The following is a 21,336-nucleotide window of genomic DNA, read 5'->3' as shown; positions in this document are numbered from 1 at the left end:
TTATTGTTAGGGGGTTTACTTCGTTGCAATTTATCTTCTGAAAAAGTCTGCCTTGCTCTTGAATCAAATTGAAAGACACATAAGGGATCAATTAACCTATAAGATAAAACTGTCCTTTTTGTACTTTTCCCTGAATTTAATGAATTGCTTACATAGTTTCTCACAGAAAGAATGTATTAGTAGACTATAGTAAACTTAAGAAAAACATACTTCCTTATACTTATTCTTTTTTTTAAATAGACATGAATTTCAGAGTTGGGTAACAATAGGTGAAAACAAATCCTTTGATACTGAAATCTCAAAGGATTAAATTCCAATAGACTGTAAAACAAGGCATTTCATTGCATTTTAAATATTTTTTTGAATTAAGACTTGATTTGGAAACATCCAAGTATTTGGATTTTAGCCATTCAAAATATGAATCTTTGTTTCCTATTCTGACCATTTTCAAGTTTGCATTTTGGTATTAATTTTTTAAACAATTTTTTAAGCATTTCCTTCCCTCCCTCTTACTTGTTTCTTCTTAACTGAGCCACAAGATAAACAAGGCTTGATGGTGCATGTGAGAGTATTTTTTCAAAGTCTTACAGTTTTAGAAAGGCTTGCAGTCTGCATGCAATTTCCTGCCTTATGTAATTCATAGGCCCTTCTAATTCGTTCTTGGAGGATTATGTAGCTCTTTAAGAGTTCCTGTGCATTAGCTAGATCATGCTTAGCATGCAGAGGAATATAACTAATTTTGTAATACAGTTTTGAATACATTTACTGTCAATCTAAACATGTTTCCATGTAGGGTTTTTTGTTGCTTGTTTTTTTTTAAGCTGGGATATTTTCTATTGTTTTTATCTTGTTTACGTTTTTGAAATATAAAGAGAAGATTCAGCAGATGGAACTTACACAAAATCCTGTTGATGCACAAGTAAAACTTATGTTTTTTAAATTTTTATAAATTTGCATACAATGCTGATAACATTTCACAAGAGATTGTTTCAATGGACTATTCTCTTAAAAAGATCTTTCAAACGTCTCAAGTATTTTTTCTAAAACTAGCCTGACATATCAGAATGCTATATTATGGGTAGGGATTTCTCTTTGTTATAGCTCATCTGGCAAGCGTTTATGGCCTGCTTAATTTCTTGGCTTTTCCAAACTAAACTAGAAAGTCTTAAAGCCTCTATCAAGTACTGTTGCAATATAAATAGGTATTTGCATACGATGCTTCCAAGTCTTGATTTTTGTTGTTATTGTTCTGAAAAGTATAGTTGCCTAATACAACATTTATTATTTTTATAAAGAGTGAAAAACATTCTAGCAGAAATGTCTAACAAAGCCCTGTTTATGCAGAAGAACTTTTCCTTTCTGTAGTCCTTATTCTTCAGGGCTGTTTGGGGTTTTCAGTGCTTTTACAGGTGTTTGAATACTGATAGATTAGTTTTTCCTGGCTGAATTCCACATCAAAAGTAAATTTCTGTACAAATAGTATAGCTCCCTTGTGTTAGTTAGTTACATGAAGAAAAATAGAACTTGGAAAGGTTACTTTAAAGGTCAGGGAATTTCTGTACTTTCACCTAATGACAGTGCATTAAGAAAGATTAGGTTGTCGTGTGATATTTTTGCATTTTAATTAACTTGTGTGCATTTAATATATGTGCATTTTAATTAAATTGTTCCTGCGAACGTACCTCATGTCAAAGATACTGGGGCACACTAAATGCAAACTGTCCATTGCTTTATCTCAAAAAAAGTCTCAACCATTTCAATTATTTGCAGTAATTATTTCTGTATAATGCTTTGCCACAGAAGTTGAGTGTTTGCTAAAGTTTCCATTTTAAAATTTATCTCCTGGACCTTCATTTAGGAATGCATTTGAAAGAGGCTGTTTTGAGGAAAAAGTTTAAAAACATCATCTTAATTTCTGTGTTTAATTTGACACATTCATCTACTAAACTAGACTAGTAGGGCACATTGTAGTATAAAATAATTGTAGAATATTTGCTCTTGCAGATTTCATCTAAGTGGATCCATAATGTGAATTTTACTTATTCTTTCTGCATTGAACAAATAGAAGCAGTTACACAGGTATTATACCCAAGACCCTGAATGGCAGCAGAAATGTCTGGGTTGAACTTCTGGAGGTCATTAATATCCATTAGCTTGAACCCTTGCAGTTTTCAGGAAAAAAAGTCAGGTTGGTAATGTAGGGAGGCAGGAAAACAATAACCAATGATGCTTTAAAAACAAAACAAAAAAAATAATTTAACATCAATATTTCATAGCAAGCAAAGTATTAGGGCAGTTGACTCTTACTTATCTTCTGTAATAACTCCTCTATCTTATAGAATCATAGAAATATCTAGGTTGGAAAAACCTTTGAGATCATCACGTCCAACTGTCAACCTGACCTACTGAGTCTCATCACTAAACCATGGCCCTTAGTGCAATGTCCACACGTCTCTTAAATACCTCCAGGGATGGGTACTCCACCACTTCCCTGGGCTGCCCATTTCCAGTACTTGGCCACACTCTCTGTGAAGAAATTCTTCCCAATATCCAATTGAAACCTCCTTTATTGCAAGTTGAGACAGTTTCCTTGTGTCCTTTCATTTTTCTTCTGGGAAAAGACATTGTCCTCATTGCAATCTCCTTTCAGGCAGTTGTAGAGAGTGATGAGGCCTCAGCCTCCTTTTCTCAAGACTAAACAACTCCAGTGCCCTCAGCTGCTCTTCATAAGTCTTGTTTTCTAGTCCCTTCACAAGGTTTGTTGCTCTTCTCTGCACACGCTTGAGCAACTCAATATCTTTCTTGTAGTGAGAGGCCTAAAACTGAACGCAATCTTCAACGTGTAGTCTCACCAGTGCTGAGTACAGAGGGACAGCATTTCCCTGGTCCTTCTGGCCATACTATTTCTGATGCAGGCCAGGATGACATTGGCCTTCTGGCCTCGTGGGCACACAAATGATCTGAAATAATTGCAGAACATGGAGACAGATGTTAACCTAAGGGTGTGCCTGTTTATTTGTCACATGGAAAAATATTTCTGAGGAAACTGCTGTTTTTTATGTAGAGTGGAGAATTTTTTGGACTTTTACTGCACTGTAGCTTTTGTGTAATTTCAAGTCAGTTGAAAGAAACAGAACAGTATAAAGATATAACCAAAAGATCTGTTATACAATATTTGCATCCCAGTAGCTGTTCTTTTTGCATTTTTTTTTTGTTAAATGTTCAGTGAAAGACTGTTTGCGTCTGTACTTCTATTAAAACTGAGATATCAAATGAAAGTAGTAAATATATTAGAGTGGTCCTCAGACTATGTGAAACTGTGTAGGGAGGGAAATGAAGGGCCCTAGTGGCTGTGGGAAAAAAAAAAAGGCTTTGGTAACCAGGTAATAAAAACTTAGTTTTATTATTACAGTGCATTAAGCTATTAGCGTATGCTGAACTGAAAGTTTGAAAATTAATTAAAGTAATCAGAAAAACCTCTCTCAAATGAGATGTGTCCATGATCTTATTCTCTCTTGCCCATTTCTTCCTTCTTCCCTGTCTTCCCCCACCATGCAGTCCTTAGATGACCTTTCAAATGTCCCTTCGGATGAGACAGTTCAACTCCATGCATACATCTCAGATACTGGTAAGTTAATCCATTACAATGGCTGCTTTTTTTCAACATTAATTTTGAGTTTTTTGGTATTGCAGGCCCTTGAAATCTGAAACTTTTTTTTTAACATCATAAACATTTGAATTCATATTTCCCATTAAGTCCTTGTAATGGAACTACATACAGAATTAGTGCAGTAGCTCATAGATGGTATATCCATACTTAAAATGTGATTTAATTCTTAATGTTTATAGCGTTATTATTTTTCCTGTCTGTGAATAAATGTTAAATTTAATACTGAGTAGTATTTATTTTGACAGTTATTTAAAGAACAAATTCTAAAAGTGGACTCTTTTTCTAGTCACATGATTTGAATTCTTGACTGTTTACTTCTCTTGCTATGTCACCCCATAATTCTCTATGATTTGTGAGTGACTTAGCTTAATTTAAGGTTGTGACTTCAGTTTTTACAGTGGTGGCACTTTTGGTTGTTTTTAACAAACTTTTGTTTAGAATTAAGTTAAAAAATGTATTACATGAGAGCAAATAATAAACGTTGGGTATTATTTACAAATATTCCAGTTCGACAAGATTCCACTAGGAAATTAATTTGTCAGTGGGTCTTCAAATAGTTGTTTTGTGGAGTTTAGACTCTTAAAACTCTGCATTTATATAGTGGACATAACCTGTGAATTCAACTCGTTGACATTTTAATTAAACTCTTATTACCCAAACCCAGTGTGAGAACATGGTGCAATCCACGTATTGTAGTCAGCCCTCAGAGAAGGGGAAAAATTATTTTAAAAGTTAAGAATCACAATTTTGCTTTTTTAATTAAAATTACAGTTAATGCTTGTTTTCTGAATTAAACTTAGAAGTTTCATTGTTTTGATCTCTTTAAGGGGAAAAAAAGAGAACCTAAACCCACAGAAATTGTTTTAAATTTATTATCTACTAGCAGCACATATTGATAACTATCAGCCTGACTGTCAATCCATAATACTCCAGTTGAACTGAGGGATTCGTACAGATTCATACTGTAAGATAGGATTAAAGTGGATGTCTCCTTTCTCTTCACTTTGTATTTGAGCAAGAAATATAAGTCCTTGCCTTCTGGACAGCAGGACTTACAGGCAGCATTCATATGCTGTTCATTACCTTTCACTGTGCTTGTTGATAGTACATGAGATCTCCTTAATTTTTGAGGAACTGATTTGCTTTGTGTTGTAAAATAAGTGCTGGTTTAGAAGAAACAATGTAAGGGGCAATCAGAGCTGCTGCTTTCTTTTTCTACCACTCCTGGCCTTGCTGTGTCCCTGTATGGTGGCTGCATGGCAGAGTGGTCAGTGTAAGTTTAGAGGATAAGGTTTGCTTAGTGCTTGTGGGGCCGTGGCTTCTTGTCTCTTTTCTCTTGGGTTTCAGCACTCATCATTCTTCTAGAGGGTAGATACCAAAGAAAAGGCTGATGATGCTACGTTCCTAGTGTGCATTTTATTAATGTGTAATTGCGTTGTCAGAAGCTGCCCCTATCCTAGGGATGCTCAATGTCTGCTTAGGCATCAGCCTTGCTCTTCAGAGAAGTCAAGAGATTAGAGTTGATGATTTGGCAGAAAAGTGTGTTTTATGGAGCACAAGTGCATTAAGAAATTCACAGAACTTAATCAAGAAGTATTTTCAACGAGCTACTGGCTGTTGGCTCAATAATTAGAGTTACGGCACATTAATTTAAATGTGTGCAGTGTATGCAGTGTTGGTTTTAGGTTAGTCTGTAGTTTAAACGGAAGTTTTTGAAACATTCTGTATGGGGGTGGGAGGAATGTGGGAGAGAATTTAAATACTCGATGAGGAAAAAAAAGATGTTTGTTTCTATTTCAGATAAGTGTCTCTTCTTTCGATTTATTTTATGGAGAAATCAAACTGAGTGCGCATGTGTACACATACACAGTACATATATGTACACACATGCAGAAGGCATGCATTTGTGTATGTTTGTGTGTATATAGTTCCTGTTGACGGAGAAATAGTGTGGGGAGGTTATTTTCTATCTTGTAGCCAATAACTGCTGATGTTAATAACAGAACTGAATGCTTACAGTGTTAGTACTTTTTTTTTGTATTTGCAGACTTTTAAAAATATAATTAGAGAGTACTTTGCAGACTGGAATTTCTTTTGGTTTCATGGTTGTCTTTCACCTGTATCTTGAATTCTTTAGAGTAAAATTATTCGTAAAAGATCTGTTCTCTATTCTTTAATGTTGAAACCTTTCCTGTTCTTTTTTTTTTTTTCCCTTCATGTTTTGCATGTGATAGACAAGTTCGAATCTTTAAGGCTGCTTAATATCTCTAAATTAAACTTAAGTTTCTGGAGGGTATCACTTATGCAGTGTTTTGAATAAAGGATTGGCTTACTCTTCTGCTTGCATGTCCATTTTAGTCTCTCAAGTCTGTCATTCCAGACATTTCTTTACTTCACGTTTGTGTCCTCTCGTCTTCCTTCTTTCTGTTTGTTCCTTTTTTTGTTTTTGTTTTTAAACTACTAGTCTATGCTGACTATGACCCATATGCTGTGGCAGGCGTGTGTAATGACCATGGCAAGACATACGCACTGTATGCTATCACAGTCCATCGGCGAAATCAAAACAGTGAAGAGACATGGAAGACGTATCGGCGTTACAGTGACTTCCATGACTTTCACATGAGGATCACTGAGCAGGTAATTTGTCTCACAGAAATCCTTTAAGGTTTCTTCGAAAGGTGTTTTTTCTGTGTGATGGTATGGCATAGGTATTGGCTTTCTCAAAGTGAGTTAAGATGCAGAGTTCCAGCACTATATTATTTTGCATTAAGGTATACTTTTAAATCATTAATGTAATAAATCATTTGTACCAAGCAGTTTACAGGTGCACCTGTTTAGTTCCTGATGCTGAGGCATTAGATTGCTTTAATAAAAGGATATGGTACTAAATAAACTTGTTTTCTTTCTTCCCTTTGCTCAGATTTACTGTGAAATGTTTGTATGGAAGTGCTATTGGCCTGGAACAGTGGCATAGTTCATCTGTTATATTTGTCACAGAGATTAAGAAATAAAAACTCAGTTTGGAAAATACATATTTAGGTTTTAAGCAAAATGTTACGGATTGGTGGGTTTCAGAAGGGACAGATGTTGGCATTTCAGTGTACTGGCAGACATTCTTTTATTTGATATACTTGTACACTCATGTTCTTAACTTATCCTTAAATGAAAGAAAAAAAAATGTGCAAGATGCTTGTAATTCACTGAAGTACAAAGTAAAACCTAAGATTTTTTCTCTTTCTTTTTTTTCAAAACTAAATTAAAATTAATAATAATCCCTGGCCTGGTGAAACAGGTATGGGTTACCTGATCTTATTTTTGTGCTTCATTGTAGCATCTCCGAAACTCCCAACCAATATTGCGCTGTTTTGAAAGTAAAATCGAAATTCTTACCGAGTTTGCAGACACAAGAATGTCACTAGTGTGGTGAACTTTCTTGTGTGCATGTCTGAGATACTTTTATTGACATCTTGTGGGTAAATGTTAAAATCTTTATATAAAATTTAATAGAAAGGACAGGGATTTTTTTTTTTTTGTGGGGTGGGGTGGGAAATAGGCACTCAATCCAAGATTAAATTGAAGTTGTCTCTGTTTATAGTATCTGTATGGGCTTTTTTTTTATTATTTTTTGTAGTACTGAATTCACAGAATCATAGAATGACTTGAGTTAGAAGGGATCTTAAAGATCACCTAGTTCCAACCCACCTGCCATGGGCAGAGACACCACCCCCTAGATCAGATTGCCCGGGTCCTTGTCCAACCTGGCCTTGAACACCTCCAGGGATGGGGCATCTGCAGTTTCTTTGGGCAACCTGTTTCAGTGCCTCACCACCCTCTAAGTGAAGAATTTCCTCCTAACATCTAATCTAAATCTCCCCTCTTTTAGTTTAAAACCATTCCCCCTTGTCCTATCGTTATCTGCCTGAGCAAAAAGTTGCTCTTCATCTTTTTTATAAGCCACCTTTAAGTACTGAAAAGCTCCAATGAAGACTCACCAGAGATCTTTTAGGAAGATGTACAAGTTATCTTGATGTATAGTCATAACCGTACCAACTTCCACCCAAATAATAACGATAAATCTTGAATCCAATGTTTTTGAGTGGGTGTGATGACATATGAATAACTTGTAGACTATTCTAGCATATGTCTGTATTTCAAAACTCAATATCACTTGGTATGTTTGGAAATTAAATTTTGCCCTTGACTGTCCTGAGAGTTTGCATGTACTTATTCTTGACAGCCTACCTTCATTTTGGCATCTCCAGGGAGCCTGAGTTCTAGTCTTGATGCAGAAATTATTTGCCAGGTATTATATGGTAGATGGGAACAGGTGATATGAAATAATGACCCCTATAATTTCTGAGGTTACATGGTCATTAGAACCTCCTTTGAACACAGAACGAAAATCTTTTTTTTTTTTTTTTTTTTCTAGTTTGAAAATCTGGCAAATATACTGAAACTTCCTGGCAAAAAGACATTTAACAATATGGACAGAGAATTCTTGGAAAAGAGGAAAAAAGATTTAAATGCATATTTGCAGGTAAGCTGTTACGTCTTTTGGTTGGCATTTTTTTTTTCCTAAGGTAGATAATTTGCTAGCATTTTTTGTTGGTGGTGTGTTTTTTCTTTTTTTTTTAAAGCACGAAACAAAATGCTGTTTTAAGTTTCCCAGCTGAAACTAAATGCCAAATTTAATTTTGAATAAACAGAAATTTCATAGAAACATCATCAGTACTTCCTGATATTACTACAGGAGGGTTCAGGAGTTCAGTTTTGAGATAATGCTAGCTAAAATTCAGATAATTTTCTAACAGAATTCATCCAAATAAGTAATGGAGATAAATACTCAATAGTATACCATAAGAAGTTTAAGCTTATTATTATCTAGTCAGTTGGCCATCTCTGTGCTCTTTTGGTTTATTCTCAGCTGTTTCTGCCCTCATTCCCCTTGAGCTGGTGAGGTTACCATTGTGTTGTTTGTTTGTTTGTTTGTTTTTAGCACTACACCACTTAATTTTCTTTCATTCACTCATTTTTGTGGTTACCTTCTCTTGTGCCATTGCGTAAGGATTGGCACAGCACCCACTCTGCTCTGTAGCAGACCCACACAACTTCTCCATTCAGATAAGGCCTAGCTTTGACTTCACAGGGACTTCCCGTTGACTGACTTGATGGACATGTTAATAAATAATGAAAGCGTATTTTTCTGTGAGATGTAATAATTAACATAAAAGTTAAAATTATAGAAATTACCAGGCAGCAGATTGTTTCCATCTTTAGAGTAGTGTTGGAATAAAATTTAGAGAATGAATGAAAAAATACATTGCAAGATACGGTGTTTTTGGGCATGGTAAACTTTTGCTAAACTGCATGAACTTTTTCATAATTAATTAAAAAGTGCCCTTCAACAATTATTTTACTCAGCTCCTGTTAAATCCTGAAATGATGAAAGCTTCTCCAGCTCTAGCCCATTATGTGTATGACTTCCTGGAGAATAAAGCCTACAGCAAAGGGAAGGGAGATTTTGCACGGAAGGTAAGAATGTTTTGCACTATTAGGGAAACTTTAGTAGAGCATTTATTAGTGTGACGACTGCATTAAATGGAGATATTTAACCAATATTAAGCAGCTTTATAGCACTTTCAAAAAAGATTTCAAGTGAGTTGTTTTAATATTTGTGAATAACAAAGTATTTCAGGGTACACAGAACCAAAAATGTACCATTTCTATAGCAGGTACATTTATTTGTATGACAATAAAATCAAAATTTTGAATTGGGCACCACAAATTGCACTAAGAGTTTATAAAACATGTTTTTGTTGCAAATTACTTTGTCAGTGACATCTGTGATTTTTTTTGTTAGTCTCATTCCTTCTAATATCCTTTTTCAAATCTTTGCTCTGTATTTGCTATTGTTACCATGCTGTCCACTCTTCAGCCGAAAAGATGAAATGCATTTCCCTTCAGAAGCAGCTGCTGTGTGTTTAATTGTTGTAAACATTCAGAGCCATTGATCATATTCAGAGCTCTGAGCTGTGCATCGTTTTTGTTAAGCTACCAGAAATATTCAGAGAACTGTTGGCCAGTCTCTGCATTTTGCTGCATTTTGTAATGAACTTAAGCAACTGGAGTTGTTCCTTATATTATTGTTCTCTAGAACAATGTGATACTTCTCATAGTGTATTAATTTACTAGTGTCCTCACAGATTATACAATTCTGGTTAAACATCTTCCCCTTCAGATGGACACATTTGTAAACCCACTGCGTAACTCTATGAGAAATGTATCAAATGCAGTCAAGTCTCTCCCTGACAGCCTGGCAGAGGGAATGACTAAAATGTCAGACAACATGGGTAAAATGTCAGAGAGATTGGGACAAGACATAAAGCAATCATTTTTCAAGGTAAGAAAATATTTGGTAGTTAATGCGTACCAGTGAATTAATAGGAGACTAGCTATCAAGTCATTTAAACTCACGTTGTGTGCTATAATGAAAAGTTACATCAACAGACAGGAAAGCAATCTGTTTTATACCTATGCACTTCTAATAAGCTTCAGCAGTCATTATAACACAAATGTAGAGTTCTCTTTGGTATTATGTAACATATTTGAAGATGGAATTTATGCAGGGACCCGTTAATTCAGGGCAGCCACTTGAGAAGAATATGGTTGGTAAAAATTGAATGCTCCTCCATTCTCATAAAACTAGGTTGTGGCATTTGCCTCTTTCAATAGCAAAAGAACATATGTATTGAAACTTAGAATAAGGAGAGAGCTTCTTTTCTGCTTATACCTTGCTGAATTCTGTTTTTAATCAAATTTTCTTTCTGCCTGTCCTGTCATCTACAGCTGTTATCTTTTCTTATCTGTTGTATTCCTAAAATACAACACCTTAAAGGTGTGGAGTAGTAGCAAGGCATGCTATCCAGAAGTCCCATAAAGTAGTAATCTTACCCTCTTTTCCCTCACCCTATTACTTGTCTTGCTGTACGGTCCTGTGGTCAGGAATCATTCCATTTTATAGTAACAAAACATTTATAGTAGATGTAGAACTGTAACCAAGATGAGTTAACCCTTAAACTATGAAAGGGAAGAACAAATCTGTGATGTATGGTTTTGTTGCTTTTTTTTTGTTTGTTTGTTTTTTTAAATGTTGCTTGTGAGAGAATGACCACCTCTGGACTTTCTCATTGCTGGTAGCTTCCCTGGTGTGTATGTCTGCAGTTATACTCACTGGGAATTCTTGTGATAAAAAGCAATTATCTAAAGAAACATCAGTCCAATATGGATTTATAGATGTTTTTCAGTTGAAGCGCTAGGCACTTGGGAAAATATGTGGACTGTCTGAATGGTATTGATAACTTCAGCAGCTACTGGAGAATACATGCAAGACTTGATTTGTTGGAAGACAAAAGGTCTGCTTTATGTTTATCCGCTTCACTATATAACTGACTTTTGGCCAGTTTGGTTTTCATTTTCATAATCATTTTGGTTAGAATGGCAATAAATCAGGTTTGTTTTCATACAGTATTTTCCTTCATAAACATTACATTTTTGATTTCATTGCAGGTGCCTCCTTTGATCCAGAAAACCTATTCAGACCCTGACCATTGCCGTGTTGCAGCACCAATTGATGACAATGTGAGTCTGACACTTGTCCCTTCAAAGATGAATCTTCTAAAACCAAATTAAAAATTTAGTTACTTTGTTAAGCAATGTATTTATCTTCTGACAAATAAACCACTTAAAAACTACTTATTTTTTAAAAAAGAAACTGATACACTCCCTTTTAAAATTAACATTTTTTAGTACTAAAATAGCTTGCATGACAGTGCAGTAACTTAAAATTCATGAGACACTGCTTTGGTGTTTTGTATTTTTTTTTATATATTTGCATTTTTTTTCTGTCTTCTTCCTATTTCTTTCTGTTCAATGGTAGTATGATACCAGACTGTTATATTGTATTACATTATTTCAGTTGTCTTTTTATAGAGTCTGGTTTCTGAGGTGACCTTTTAGGGAGCATTCATTTAATGGATCAGAAGTAGTGTTTGGTATGTTTTGAAGAGAGGGAAGAAAAAAAAAAAAACTTCATATATTCCTGAATAATAAACTTTCAGTATGTGGATACCTTGAATGTATGAGGTAATAATATTAGGAAACTTGATGGTGAAGTCTAAGCTCTTGATGTTATCATAACTATGGTATTTTGCTGTTGTTTTGATTGAAACATTGATCATATATGTGAAAACAGTTGGAGAGGGGAAAAAAAACAAAACCTTCATCTTTAAGTAGGACAGAAAGGCCATAAGATTACCAGTGATTATATGCAATTTGCTATGGTCATAAGTCTGCACCTGTTCTGCCTTTCACGTTTCATGTTTTTCAGTCACATCAAAGCATTCCAGTTTGTCTTCCTGTGCATAACTGCTATGATGGCTTGGTAGATGTATTTTTACTCAAATAACTTAGATTTGTTCTTCTGGGTTTTCTTTTTACCTCATTGTTTTTCATTAAATCAGACTATTTATCTGTAAATTTGTAATTACAAATGTGTATCTTCTAACACTCCTGAAGCTGCTATTTTTTGCATGGGAAAAATTAATATATTTCAAATATATGAGCAGCTTCTCCACAAATATTTCACTGATCTTCTGTAAAGTGAATAGAAGCTTCAATTCTTGATAGCTTCTAATTTAACATACCATGTGTTTCTGAAAGGCAGATTTCAAATGTTTTAAAACCCTTCAGTTCTGAACTGCTCTGAATTCTACACAGTCACTAAATCAGACAAAAATATGTTAATTTGAATAGAATTTTACATTTCTTATTTCTTAAGCTAGGGGAAACAATACTGTAAAAGTGAGGCATGGATCCATGACACCTTCAGCTGAATGATGAATCCGCTGCGTTCCATTTGTATATAAAAATGTTCTTGGTACTCTTAACCACAGTTCTAGCCTTAGAAACTCACTCTGAAGTGAGATGTACCTGTGTAGCCCACCAAGTAAAATAAAAATTCTCCGGTAGCAATGAGGTCTTGCTACTTCTTCTGTGGTAGCATTAACAGCGTAGTGCAAACATGAGTAAAATGCAGGTGAAGTTGCACCGCTTGCTGAAACCAGTCTTCCAGTTAGAGCATTTCAGATTTAAAATAAAACACCAAACCATGAAGGTTATATGTGGAATGTAAAAATCCTAATCCAAAACCACAGAAAAGGTATTGAGTCTTTATGTTTTTCTGAGGATATAAGATAATTTTAACTTTTAATTTGCTATTCTATAAAGTTTTAATAATGAATATAAAGTTTAGGTAATGACTGAGTCAAAAAATCACGTTCATTGTATTTGAGATAAACAACTGTGGTCTTTTGTGCAGTACTGTGCAATACAGTAACTCCAAATGCTATGTTTTTACATAATAGTTTAAGATATGCTATTAACATAAAGTTTAGATTGCTGTAGTTTGGCATATAAGCAGGCTTTGTTGTTAGCAGCTACTGTAGGATACAAAATAATAACAGGAAAAATTAATACTCTTACTAAAATTTAGTAAACTTCCTCAAACTTTAATATTTTAAAAATAATGTAGATGTTGACTGTCACTACAAATGTACACTATCCATCTTTAAAAACAATTTCACTTAGTTACTGAATCCCCTATATTAGGATTTCAATATTTTTTTTTGTCCTGTGAAGTAGCTACTAAAAACTGTACCTTTCTTGAGCTGAAGTAAGTTTACTAATTGATCCTATTTTTACTCGGTCAGGTGGATGACAATATCCCGCTTAGAGTAATGCTCCTTCTGATGGATGAAGTCTTTGATTTAAAGGAAAGAAATCAGTGGTTAAGAAGAAATATAAAAAATCTGCTTCAACAGCTTATTAGAGCAACATATGGTGACACAATTAACAGGTACTGTTTTTCTTGTAGAGAGCTATTGTGTAAGTGAAGCTATGTAGAATGTGTCTAGAAATCCTTTTTGGTATTGCTCAGCTACTGTGTTTTATATCTTCTTGCCTTCCCCTTTAAAGAGGATTGGGAAAGGAAGTGCAAACATGCTGTAAAAAGGTGATGCACACAATGTTGCTGAAAGACCAATTCTGGTCACTCTTACATGCCAGAGAACTTCCACAAAAGTTTTCACATATCCACAAGAGTTCATGGCTTTTGTGAATGGAACTTAATACTAATGGTATAAATTTTTTTCACCTGTGTTTTAACATTATGCTTTTTGCTGTTAATACTCTTCATTACTTTCTGCCATATTTCTGGTTTCATCTCTTTGGTGCTACAAATGATACACTAGCACTATCAAGTTGGGTGAACTGTATTTGTACTTAGTTGGTATGTTACCTTTTTCCTCTCACTTTAAAAGATGGAGGAGAGAAAGGTAAAACACTACTGTGGGATCCCACAATTACGTCTCTGTAATTCAGACATACCCCTTTCATTCATGTGCAAAGCAAATTAGTAGTGCTAAATAATTAATGTTTATTGTTAATCTACAGACTTAGAATTGTACTGCTTCCAAGTTTTTCCTTTCTAATCATTTATTTTTGAAAAGTAAGTCAAAATAAAGAACAAAGTCTTCTAGAAGCAATTTAATTGACATTAAGTTGTCGATTTGGTATGGGGCTGTGAATCAAAACTTGATTTCTCTCAGTGAGAAGTGCGCTTTCTATTACAATGAGGAAATTCCCAAAAGAGTACTTTGTACCATTCATGAGTATATTTGTAGTGTTTTTGTTATCACTATTTCAGATAAACAGTTCTCATGGTACCAGTAGTGGTGATGCCTTGTAATAATATAGCACCGGATTGCTTTCAAATACTTCCTAGTGGGAAGATGATAATTATGTTGAGACCTGTGCTTCTAAAATCATGCTAATCTATTGAACAGCTCTGTGAACAATTTTTGCTGTTTTCAGATTGTGATATAACAAACTAGCTGAGTTTGTACACAGACGACAGCTTTCTTAATGCAGAGATATGTGCAGAACTATTTTCCTTCTGCATTTGGGACTATTCCAGATGTTTACAGCTTCTTCTGGTTCAGCAGTCGGGCCTTGTTTTAGCAGATCCTTAAAATTTAATGACATTCTGCTGCAAAGTTCTGTTTTTACTTTTTTTTTTTGAAAATTAAATTCAAATTTTTTTTTAGGAAGTCAATCCTGGGATTTCGATGATGCACAGATGTTTATAGCATTTCTGTAAACATGCCAAATCTGAATATGGAGCTGTGTGTATGTATCGAAGAAAGAAGGTCAAACTTTATGATCAGTCAATTTGTGTTCAAGATTACAAAGTAACTTCATATATAAGTAGGATAATTTGAAATTTTAAGTCAGTTCTTTGCTTACAGAAGCAGAATTTGAAGTATACTTCATGAAGAGGAGAACTCTGCAAGCAGAACATCTATATAACGCCGAAGGGAGATGTAACGTCAGTTTTCCAACCTGCTTAGTCATCATGCATTTGCTCAAATGGAAAAAGTCTTTAATTTTAGCAGTGTTCAAAGAGTGATCAGTGAGCTTAGATTTTTATCTTGAGAATTGGTGTTTGCCTTCCTGATATGCAGCTTTATAGAACCTATGTACGGAGTTGGAGAAAAGCTGAAGTTACACTTTGTTTGCACCAGAATGCTTTTCAAAATGCTATGCTTTTTTTTTTCTTTATGTTGTAACAACAAAATGAGACTTTGTTGCTTTGATTTTAGGAAAATAGTTGATCATGTTGACTGGATGACATCTCCTGAACAAGTAGCAGATGCTGTAAAACGCTTCAGGTACATCTTTTATGACACATGTTAAATATAAAGTGCTTGTCAATTGATATCTAATATCTGCGTATCACTTCCATTCATTTTGTGTGAGGAAATTATTACCGTATAGAAATACAGTTTGAGTAAGTCCTGCTTCTTAATTGTTTTAAGTGAGTGAAAGTATTTGTGACGTGGAGAAAAATGTTTTACAGTTTTCTCCTTTTCCTTAAAGTTCTTTGTTAACTGGCCCTGAAGAGCTGTGGTGTTGTTATATCTCTGAATTCAGGATGTGACTGAATGAAGTGTCTTGTTTTCCTTGATGAAGGCATGTGCATGCCCAGTCTTAAAAGGCAAGCAGTTGTTAATACTAAAAACCCTAGCTCTATGCTAATACATATTCCATACAAGATGGAACAATTGAACTGAAGTCTGAGTTTGAATTTGTCAAAGAACCTCGTGCAACAATCTGCATGTTACATCATTTTCTTTCTAGAAGTCTTCATGGCTTCTGCAAAATTTGTTGAGCAATAGCACCCCCCCCCCTTGCCTTTTTCTTGGGGTGCGGGGTGGGGTGAAAGATGTACAGTAGGATAACCTATTAGCCAAAGGGTCATACTTTAGAGATACTCTGTTATTCTTTAATAAAGTTGAGTAAAAACACGTGTGTCTTACTCAGAAAAAGAATGCGTCATTCACTGAGGAAAAAATAGCTTTTCAGACAGAGGTATGTGTTTTGCATGGGGCATTATAGTATAATGAAATGACCTCATCTCAGATTTAGCGTGTTCATAGATTAACTTCTGTCAGAGATCTGTTGAAATAATTGATAGACCTAAGGCTACAGTCTGTCAGTGGCAATGGAGACTGATTGGTAAAAGCAAATTTTAGATATATGTTATGCAACAAGGTATGTGGTATTTGGATGTTCCTGCGCTAAAGTAGCGTGAAGTTAACCACGAATAGATTGAGTGCATCATACTTCCTGCTTTGGATTATTACTTTTTCACCTTTCTTTTCCCTTCTCTGATATTTAAAGTGTGTTAGGTTCTCTATAATTACTTTCTTGTATTTATTTTATGAGATAGCTTGGAAGGGATTAAAAAGAGCCTTTCACTTGATTAAAATGTTAATGTATTTTGACAGATTTGCTTTTGTTACAGAGATGCTTTTTGGCCCAATGGCATTTTAGCAGAGACTGTTCCACGGAGAGACAAAGCTATTAGAATGAGAACAAGAGTGGCAGGGAAGACCAAATTACTGGAGGTAATGCCAGGTAAGTGGGTTTGTGTTTGAAGCTAAATAATCCTTACCATCTAGTGGTGCTGGAGCTAATGTTAGTGTTCTTGTTGATTTACTGAAACGTTGACTTATTAACTGTGTCCAAATGAAAGTGGTTTTAATTATTAATGCACTGAAAATCTTCACATGTGGTACCTTTGCAACTGTAGTTCTTAGAACCAACCCTCTAGTTTCACTAGAGGATTTAAGCTTAGTACATTAAAAATATACATTCCAATGCAGCATGATTTCACCATAAAAAAGCATACTCATTTTTTGTATATTTTCCACATATACAGTGTGAAAGAGAAGTAATTTTCAGAGATCCTTTCTGCTGTAAGAGAACTGTTAGCTTAATCGTGTTATATATAACAGAGGTACTGTTACTTCAGATTTCAGGTGACATAATTTTTGAAAAATTTATACAAATTACTCAAAAAGACTTAATATTCAGTTTAAATTTGTTGTTATCAGGTAGAATTTAATTTAAACATGTAATTTTTATTTTTGTAGATGAGCTGAAGCACATCATAGGCGCTGAGACAACTCGAAAAGGCATTCTTCGGGTCTTTGAAATGTTCCAGCACACTCAACTGAATAAGAGAATGGTGTATGTCTTTCTGGAGAGATTCCTAGAAACCTTATTTCCACAAAATAAGTTCCATGAGCTCTTCAACAAACTGCATTCACGGTCAAAGCAGATGCAGAGGTACAAACAGAGACTACACACTACTCAAGCGCCTTCCTTGCAGAAAAGGTGACACTTCAAACCTATTAAGCTGGTGTATGTTTGTCCAGGACTAATTACTTGGGCAGATTCTCTGGGGCTTCAAACTCACATGCTGTTACTTCTGCACCAGTCTTTTAGTGTCACATATTAGATTATTAATGCATCTGTAAGACCTGTGGATCTTCTCATCTTCACTTGTAATTCAACCACTACCAGAAGGGTTCGTGTGTCTTAAATGATTTGGTGCGTCTTCATGCAACATTGAGAAGAATACTGGCCCATTATATAAGAATGCTGATTCCTTCCGTTCCTGAGTTGATGTTTGCCAGCAATGAAAAGTGCCAGACTGTCTGAGTGAAGCACAACAGCTATGGCGATACAGTGGAGGAAAAGAATGTTTTGGCACTGGGAGATAGTGCAATGTGTGAGAATCAGGTGGAATTGTTCTACCTTATGGCTGTTGAGACTCCGTAGGGCTTATTTAACATTCCTGTAAAGGCTGAGCTAACATGAAAAGCAGTCTCTGGAACAGCAGATTCATAGGGGAGGGGAGATACAGTTACGCCCCCATCATAAAAGTATATTTATTAAAGAAAAGTTGGGGTAATGTGGTTTTTATGCCACATAAAGTTTACCTTTTATGTTTTGAAAAATAAACTAACATCTATCGGGGGGTTTAGTAAAGGCAGAGGTGAAGTAGAAATAAACCCTTTATTCTGATTATTCTGTAGCTCTAAGGGCCATACTCTGCTCTTACAGCACCTGGCATACATTTTGCATGTAACTTCAGTGGAAAAGGGGCATCATATTTATGTTCAATTGGTGTATTTGAACATATGTCAAGTTGATAGTTGTAGAAGGAAGGGGGTACATGTTTCAAAGAGGACAGACATATCATGTTAGAAGATGAGGAAATGGCACGAAGAAACAGTTCTCACGCAACTCCCCTCTTAAAATCTGAAACACTTCGGGTGTAAAAGACTGTCCTACCCAATTGAAGGATTCCTTACCTTTGGGTGTGCAAGCCTCATGGAAAAATGTTCGAATTAGTTGGTTCCTTACAGATAAAAGATTTCATTAGTCATATGCAAACATTTGGAAATTCCTGAATGCATCTCAGTGTATATATGAAAATAAAAAGGAGATAAAACTACAATATTTTTTTAAATATTTTTTTTATTTTTTTGCATAGTGTAAAATTTTAATAAAAATTTGACATCAAGGCCCCACATCCATCTGTTTAGTTTCATCGAATAATTTATGTCCAACTAAAAATAAAGTAACATGAGTAATCCTGTTTGGCCACAGCATATCTCAGTTTGTGTTTTCTTTTTCATAGTCCCCTGCTGTTTATGAGCACCACTATCCAGGTGAATAGAAAGATCCTGCAGAGTCCATATTTTTTCTGAACACTAAATACAGGGTAAGATACAGCTATTGATCAAGGATCCTTATAGCAATTCGTGTCGAAATGGGAACAAATGATCCTTTTATGCAAGGGGGGAACACAGACTTTTTACGAAAGTGTTCTAAGAGAAGATAGAAAGCTCTTAAAGGACTTAGTTAAATTGACTGAAGCCTCTATATAGATATTTTTTTCTTACGGACTCTATTCACACAATGTAGCCTTTTATCATACTACTTAATGGTGATCATATTGTACTGTTAACATTCTCATACAGTATGCATGGGCTCAAGTGCACTTGTTTTTTTTCTTTATTGCAGAACTAAATACTGTAAATTAAATCCCTTTCTTTTATAATTTCTAGGAAGACAAGTTGGCAAATATGTACGAATCCTTCCCCCTTCCTCTCTGCAGGTTTTGTAGAAACGTGATGATTAAGTGCTGTTGAGTTTAACAAAATTCTTGAGTTCCTGTGTGAAGTAATCAATAGAGCCAGCTACTATTGTTTACATGTCTGTATTTTCCTCTGATGTCAGGGTATGCTCTGTTATACCTGATATCTGACTGATAAAGATCATTCAGCAATTGTTCTTGGTGATATAGTAAATATATCATTGATACTACCAAACCTAATTTATATCTTTTAAATCACTGAATTAGTTATGCAGTATGAAAATGGGAAGTTTAAATACTGTTTTGTCAAATCTGTGGAGCCTCTTTTCTATCTGCAGGTACCATGAAAAAAAAATCAAGAGTGATCGTGTGCAAATTTGGGATTTTCTTAATTGTCTGGTACATTTCTGTACAAAAAAAAAAATAAAATAATATCTCTAGGAATGTGAACTGAACATAATACAATGTGTTTGTTAGTCATTTTACTTAATGAATTTATTACGTATATATACTTATACACACATTTATATACATGTGTGTGCATATGTATATATGTACTAAAGTTTTGTCTTCTGTATTTAATTACAGAACTTGGCTTCCTAATTCAGTGGTGCCTGTTAGCTGGCAAGAATGATCAGAAATGAATATTTTTTGTTTAAAAGTTTGTATGTATCTTTATTTAAGTGGTTTTCCTGTTGACGATTTAAAATATCTGCCCTGTCAACCCATGCAGCCTGTTATCCTATAAAGTCTCCAAAACTGAATGTTAATATACAGCACTTAAGTTTCTGGATGTATCTTCTGGCCTTCGGGTGCTGTGACTGGCTGCTGAAAATTGTGCCATTGTCAACAAATGCACTTGTTTTAGCCTTAATTATTTTTAAGAGAAAATGAGCAATTCAATTTTTCATTTGGTTCATCCTCAAGCTTGTGCTGCTGGTGTTTGCTAGAACTAAACAGTAAATTTTAAGTGCTACCAGAATGTGTACCAAAATAAAAATATATGAATTCCACAATCTAAATTTTAATTTTGTGCAATATTTTCATTAAATGCATGTGTATTTGAATAACTGTAAAATAAATGAATTTTTAATGTTTTGAAGTCTAGGTTAAAAATGTCTTCTCAGCTAAACAATTTTGCATTCTGTTGTTGCGTTAGTTTATTTAAGGACTTGTTTTAAAAGTCTTATTTGTTATTCCTCTGTTAATTCCCTTGTTCTTAATGATCATTGCTCATATGAGCATAGCTCATACATTACAAGGGAAAAATCTGAAGAGCACATCTCATGAATATAGCTGTTATAAATTACTTGTGCATATCATTGTACAGTAAGTGTCAGCTGTGTGCCTGATTGTTCTATTAATGCTTTTTCCCTCCCTTCCCCATCCTGTCGTTTCCGTAACAAAGAATGAACATGAAACAGACTGCCAGGGTCACTTCTACTGGAAGGCTGAGGACTCTGAATTATTTTTTTTGGAGTTTGCATTTATGTTCTGTCCAAAGCTAAAAAAAAAAAAATAAAAATAAAAAATTACACTAATAAAGTATTAACAGGATTATTATGAGTCTCACTGTTTGTTTGAAAAATAACTTTCTCACTAGCAGGTATGAAAGTTTCTTAGGTCTGGGAGAAAAAATCACTGAAGATAAGTATTGCTGCTAAGTGCTGCTTTAAAAAAAAAAAAAGGTAATTTCCTGATTTTAAAATGCTTTATAAACTGGTTTTACTTTTAACAAGTGAATCACTACATTCATTCTCAATCAGCATTTTCAGTGTCCTGTATTCTAAAAGGATATATACAGAAACTGTAATTATATGGTGCATGTTTTTTTTTTTAACTATTTGGCTTTTTTCCCCTGGGTTTATTTTTGCAGCAGCTGGATCTACCATGGGAGAGCACAATTGTTACCCTTGATATATTTATTCCAGCTGTTTCACATTCATCAAAAAGATGTCCTGAGCTACAGAGATGTTAGTTCTTTGACCCTAGGGTAAAGTGTTTACTGTTTTCACTAACTTGCACAATGTTGCTACAGGATATAGACACATGTCAAGAATTTCATTAACTTTGCAAATTCATATTTATTGAGGCTGTT

General features: G+C 34.6%; 1 protein-coding gene across 8 annotated transcripts in view; it reads left to right on the top strand.

Annotated features, from left to right (window-relative positions):
- The window catches only part of SNX13 (sorting nexin 13), a 69,440-nt gene extending 48,645 nt beyond the window's left edge, over nt 1-20,795 (top strand). For 4 of the 8 annotated variants that reach the window (XM_080581499.1, XM_080581495.1, XM_080581500.1 and 1 more), the window contains 10 exons: nt 3,559-3,628; nt 6,135-6,307; nt 8,100-8,207; nt 9,092-9,202; nt 9,909-10,070; nt 11,237-11,308; nt 13,438-13,583; nt 15,388-15,456; nt 16,593-16,705; nt 17,224-20,795. In XM_080581499.1, coding sequence (XP_080437625.1) covers nt 3,559-3,628; nt 6,135-6,307; nt 8,100-8,207; nt 9,092-9,202; nt 9,909-10,070; nt 11,237-11,308; nt 13,438-13,583; nt 15,388-15,456; nt 16,593-16,705; nt 17,224-17,471 — 1,272 coding nt within the window. In that variant the 3' untranslated portion in view covers nt 17,472-20,795. Of the gene's footprint in view, nt 1-3,558; nt 3,629-6,134; nt 6,308-8,099; nt 8,208-9,091; nt 9,203-9,908; nt 10,071-11,236; nt 11,309-13,437; nt 13,584-15,387; nt 15,457-16,575; nt 16,706-17,223 lie in introns of all 8 variants that reach the window. The other 4 variants (XR_013947062.1, XR_013947063.1, XM_080581496.1 and 1 more) reach the window with 4 other exon arrangements.
- The last annotated feature ends 541 nt before the right edge of the window (nt 20,796-21,336 follow it).

The sequence above is a fragment of the Anser brachyrhynchus genome (assembly GCF_964034855.1).
Source record: "Anser brachyrhynchus genome assembly, chromosome: 2".
NCBI lineage: Eukaryota > Metazoa > Chordata > Aves > Anseriformes > Anatidae > Anser > Anser brachyrhynchus.
The sequence above is the reverse complement of the archived record's forward strand: the minus strand, read 5'-3'. Positions and strand labels throughout refer to the sequence as shown.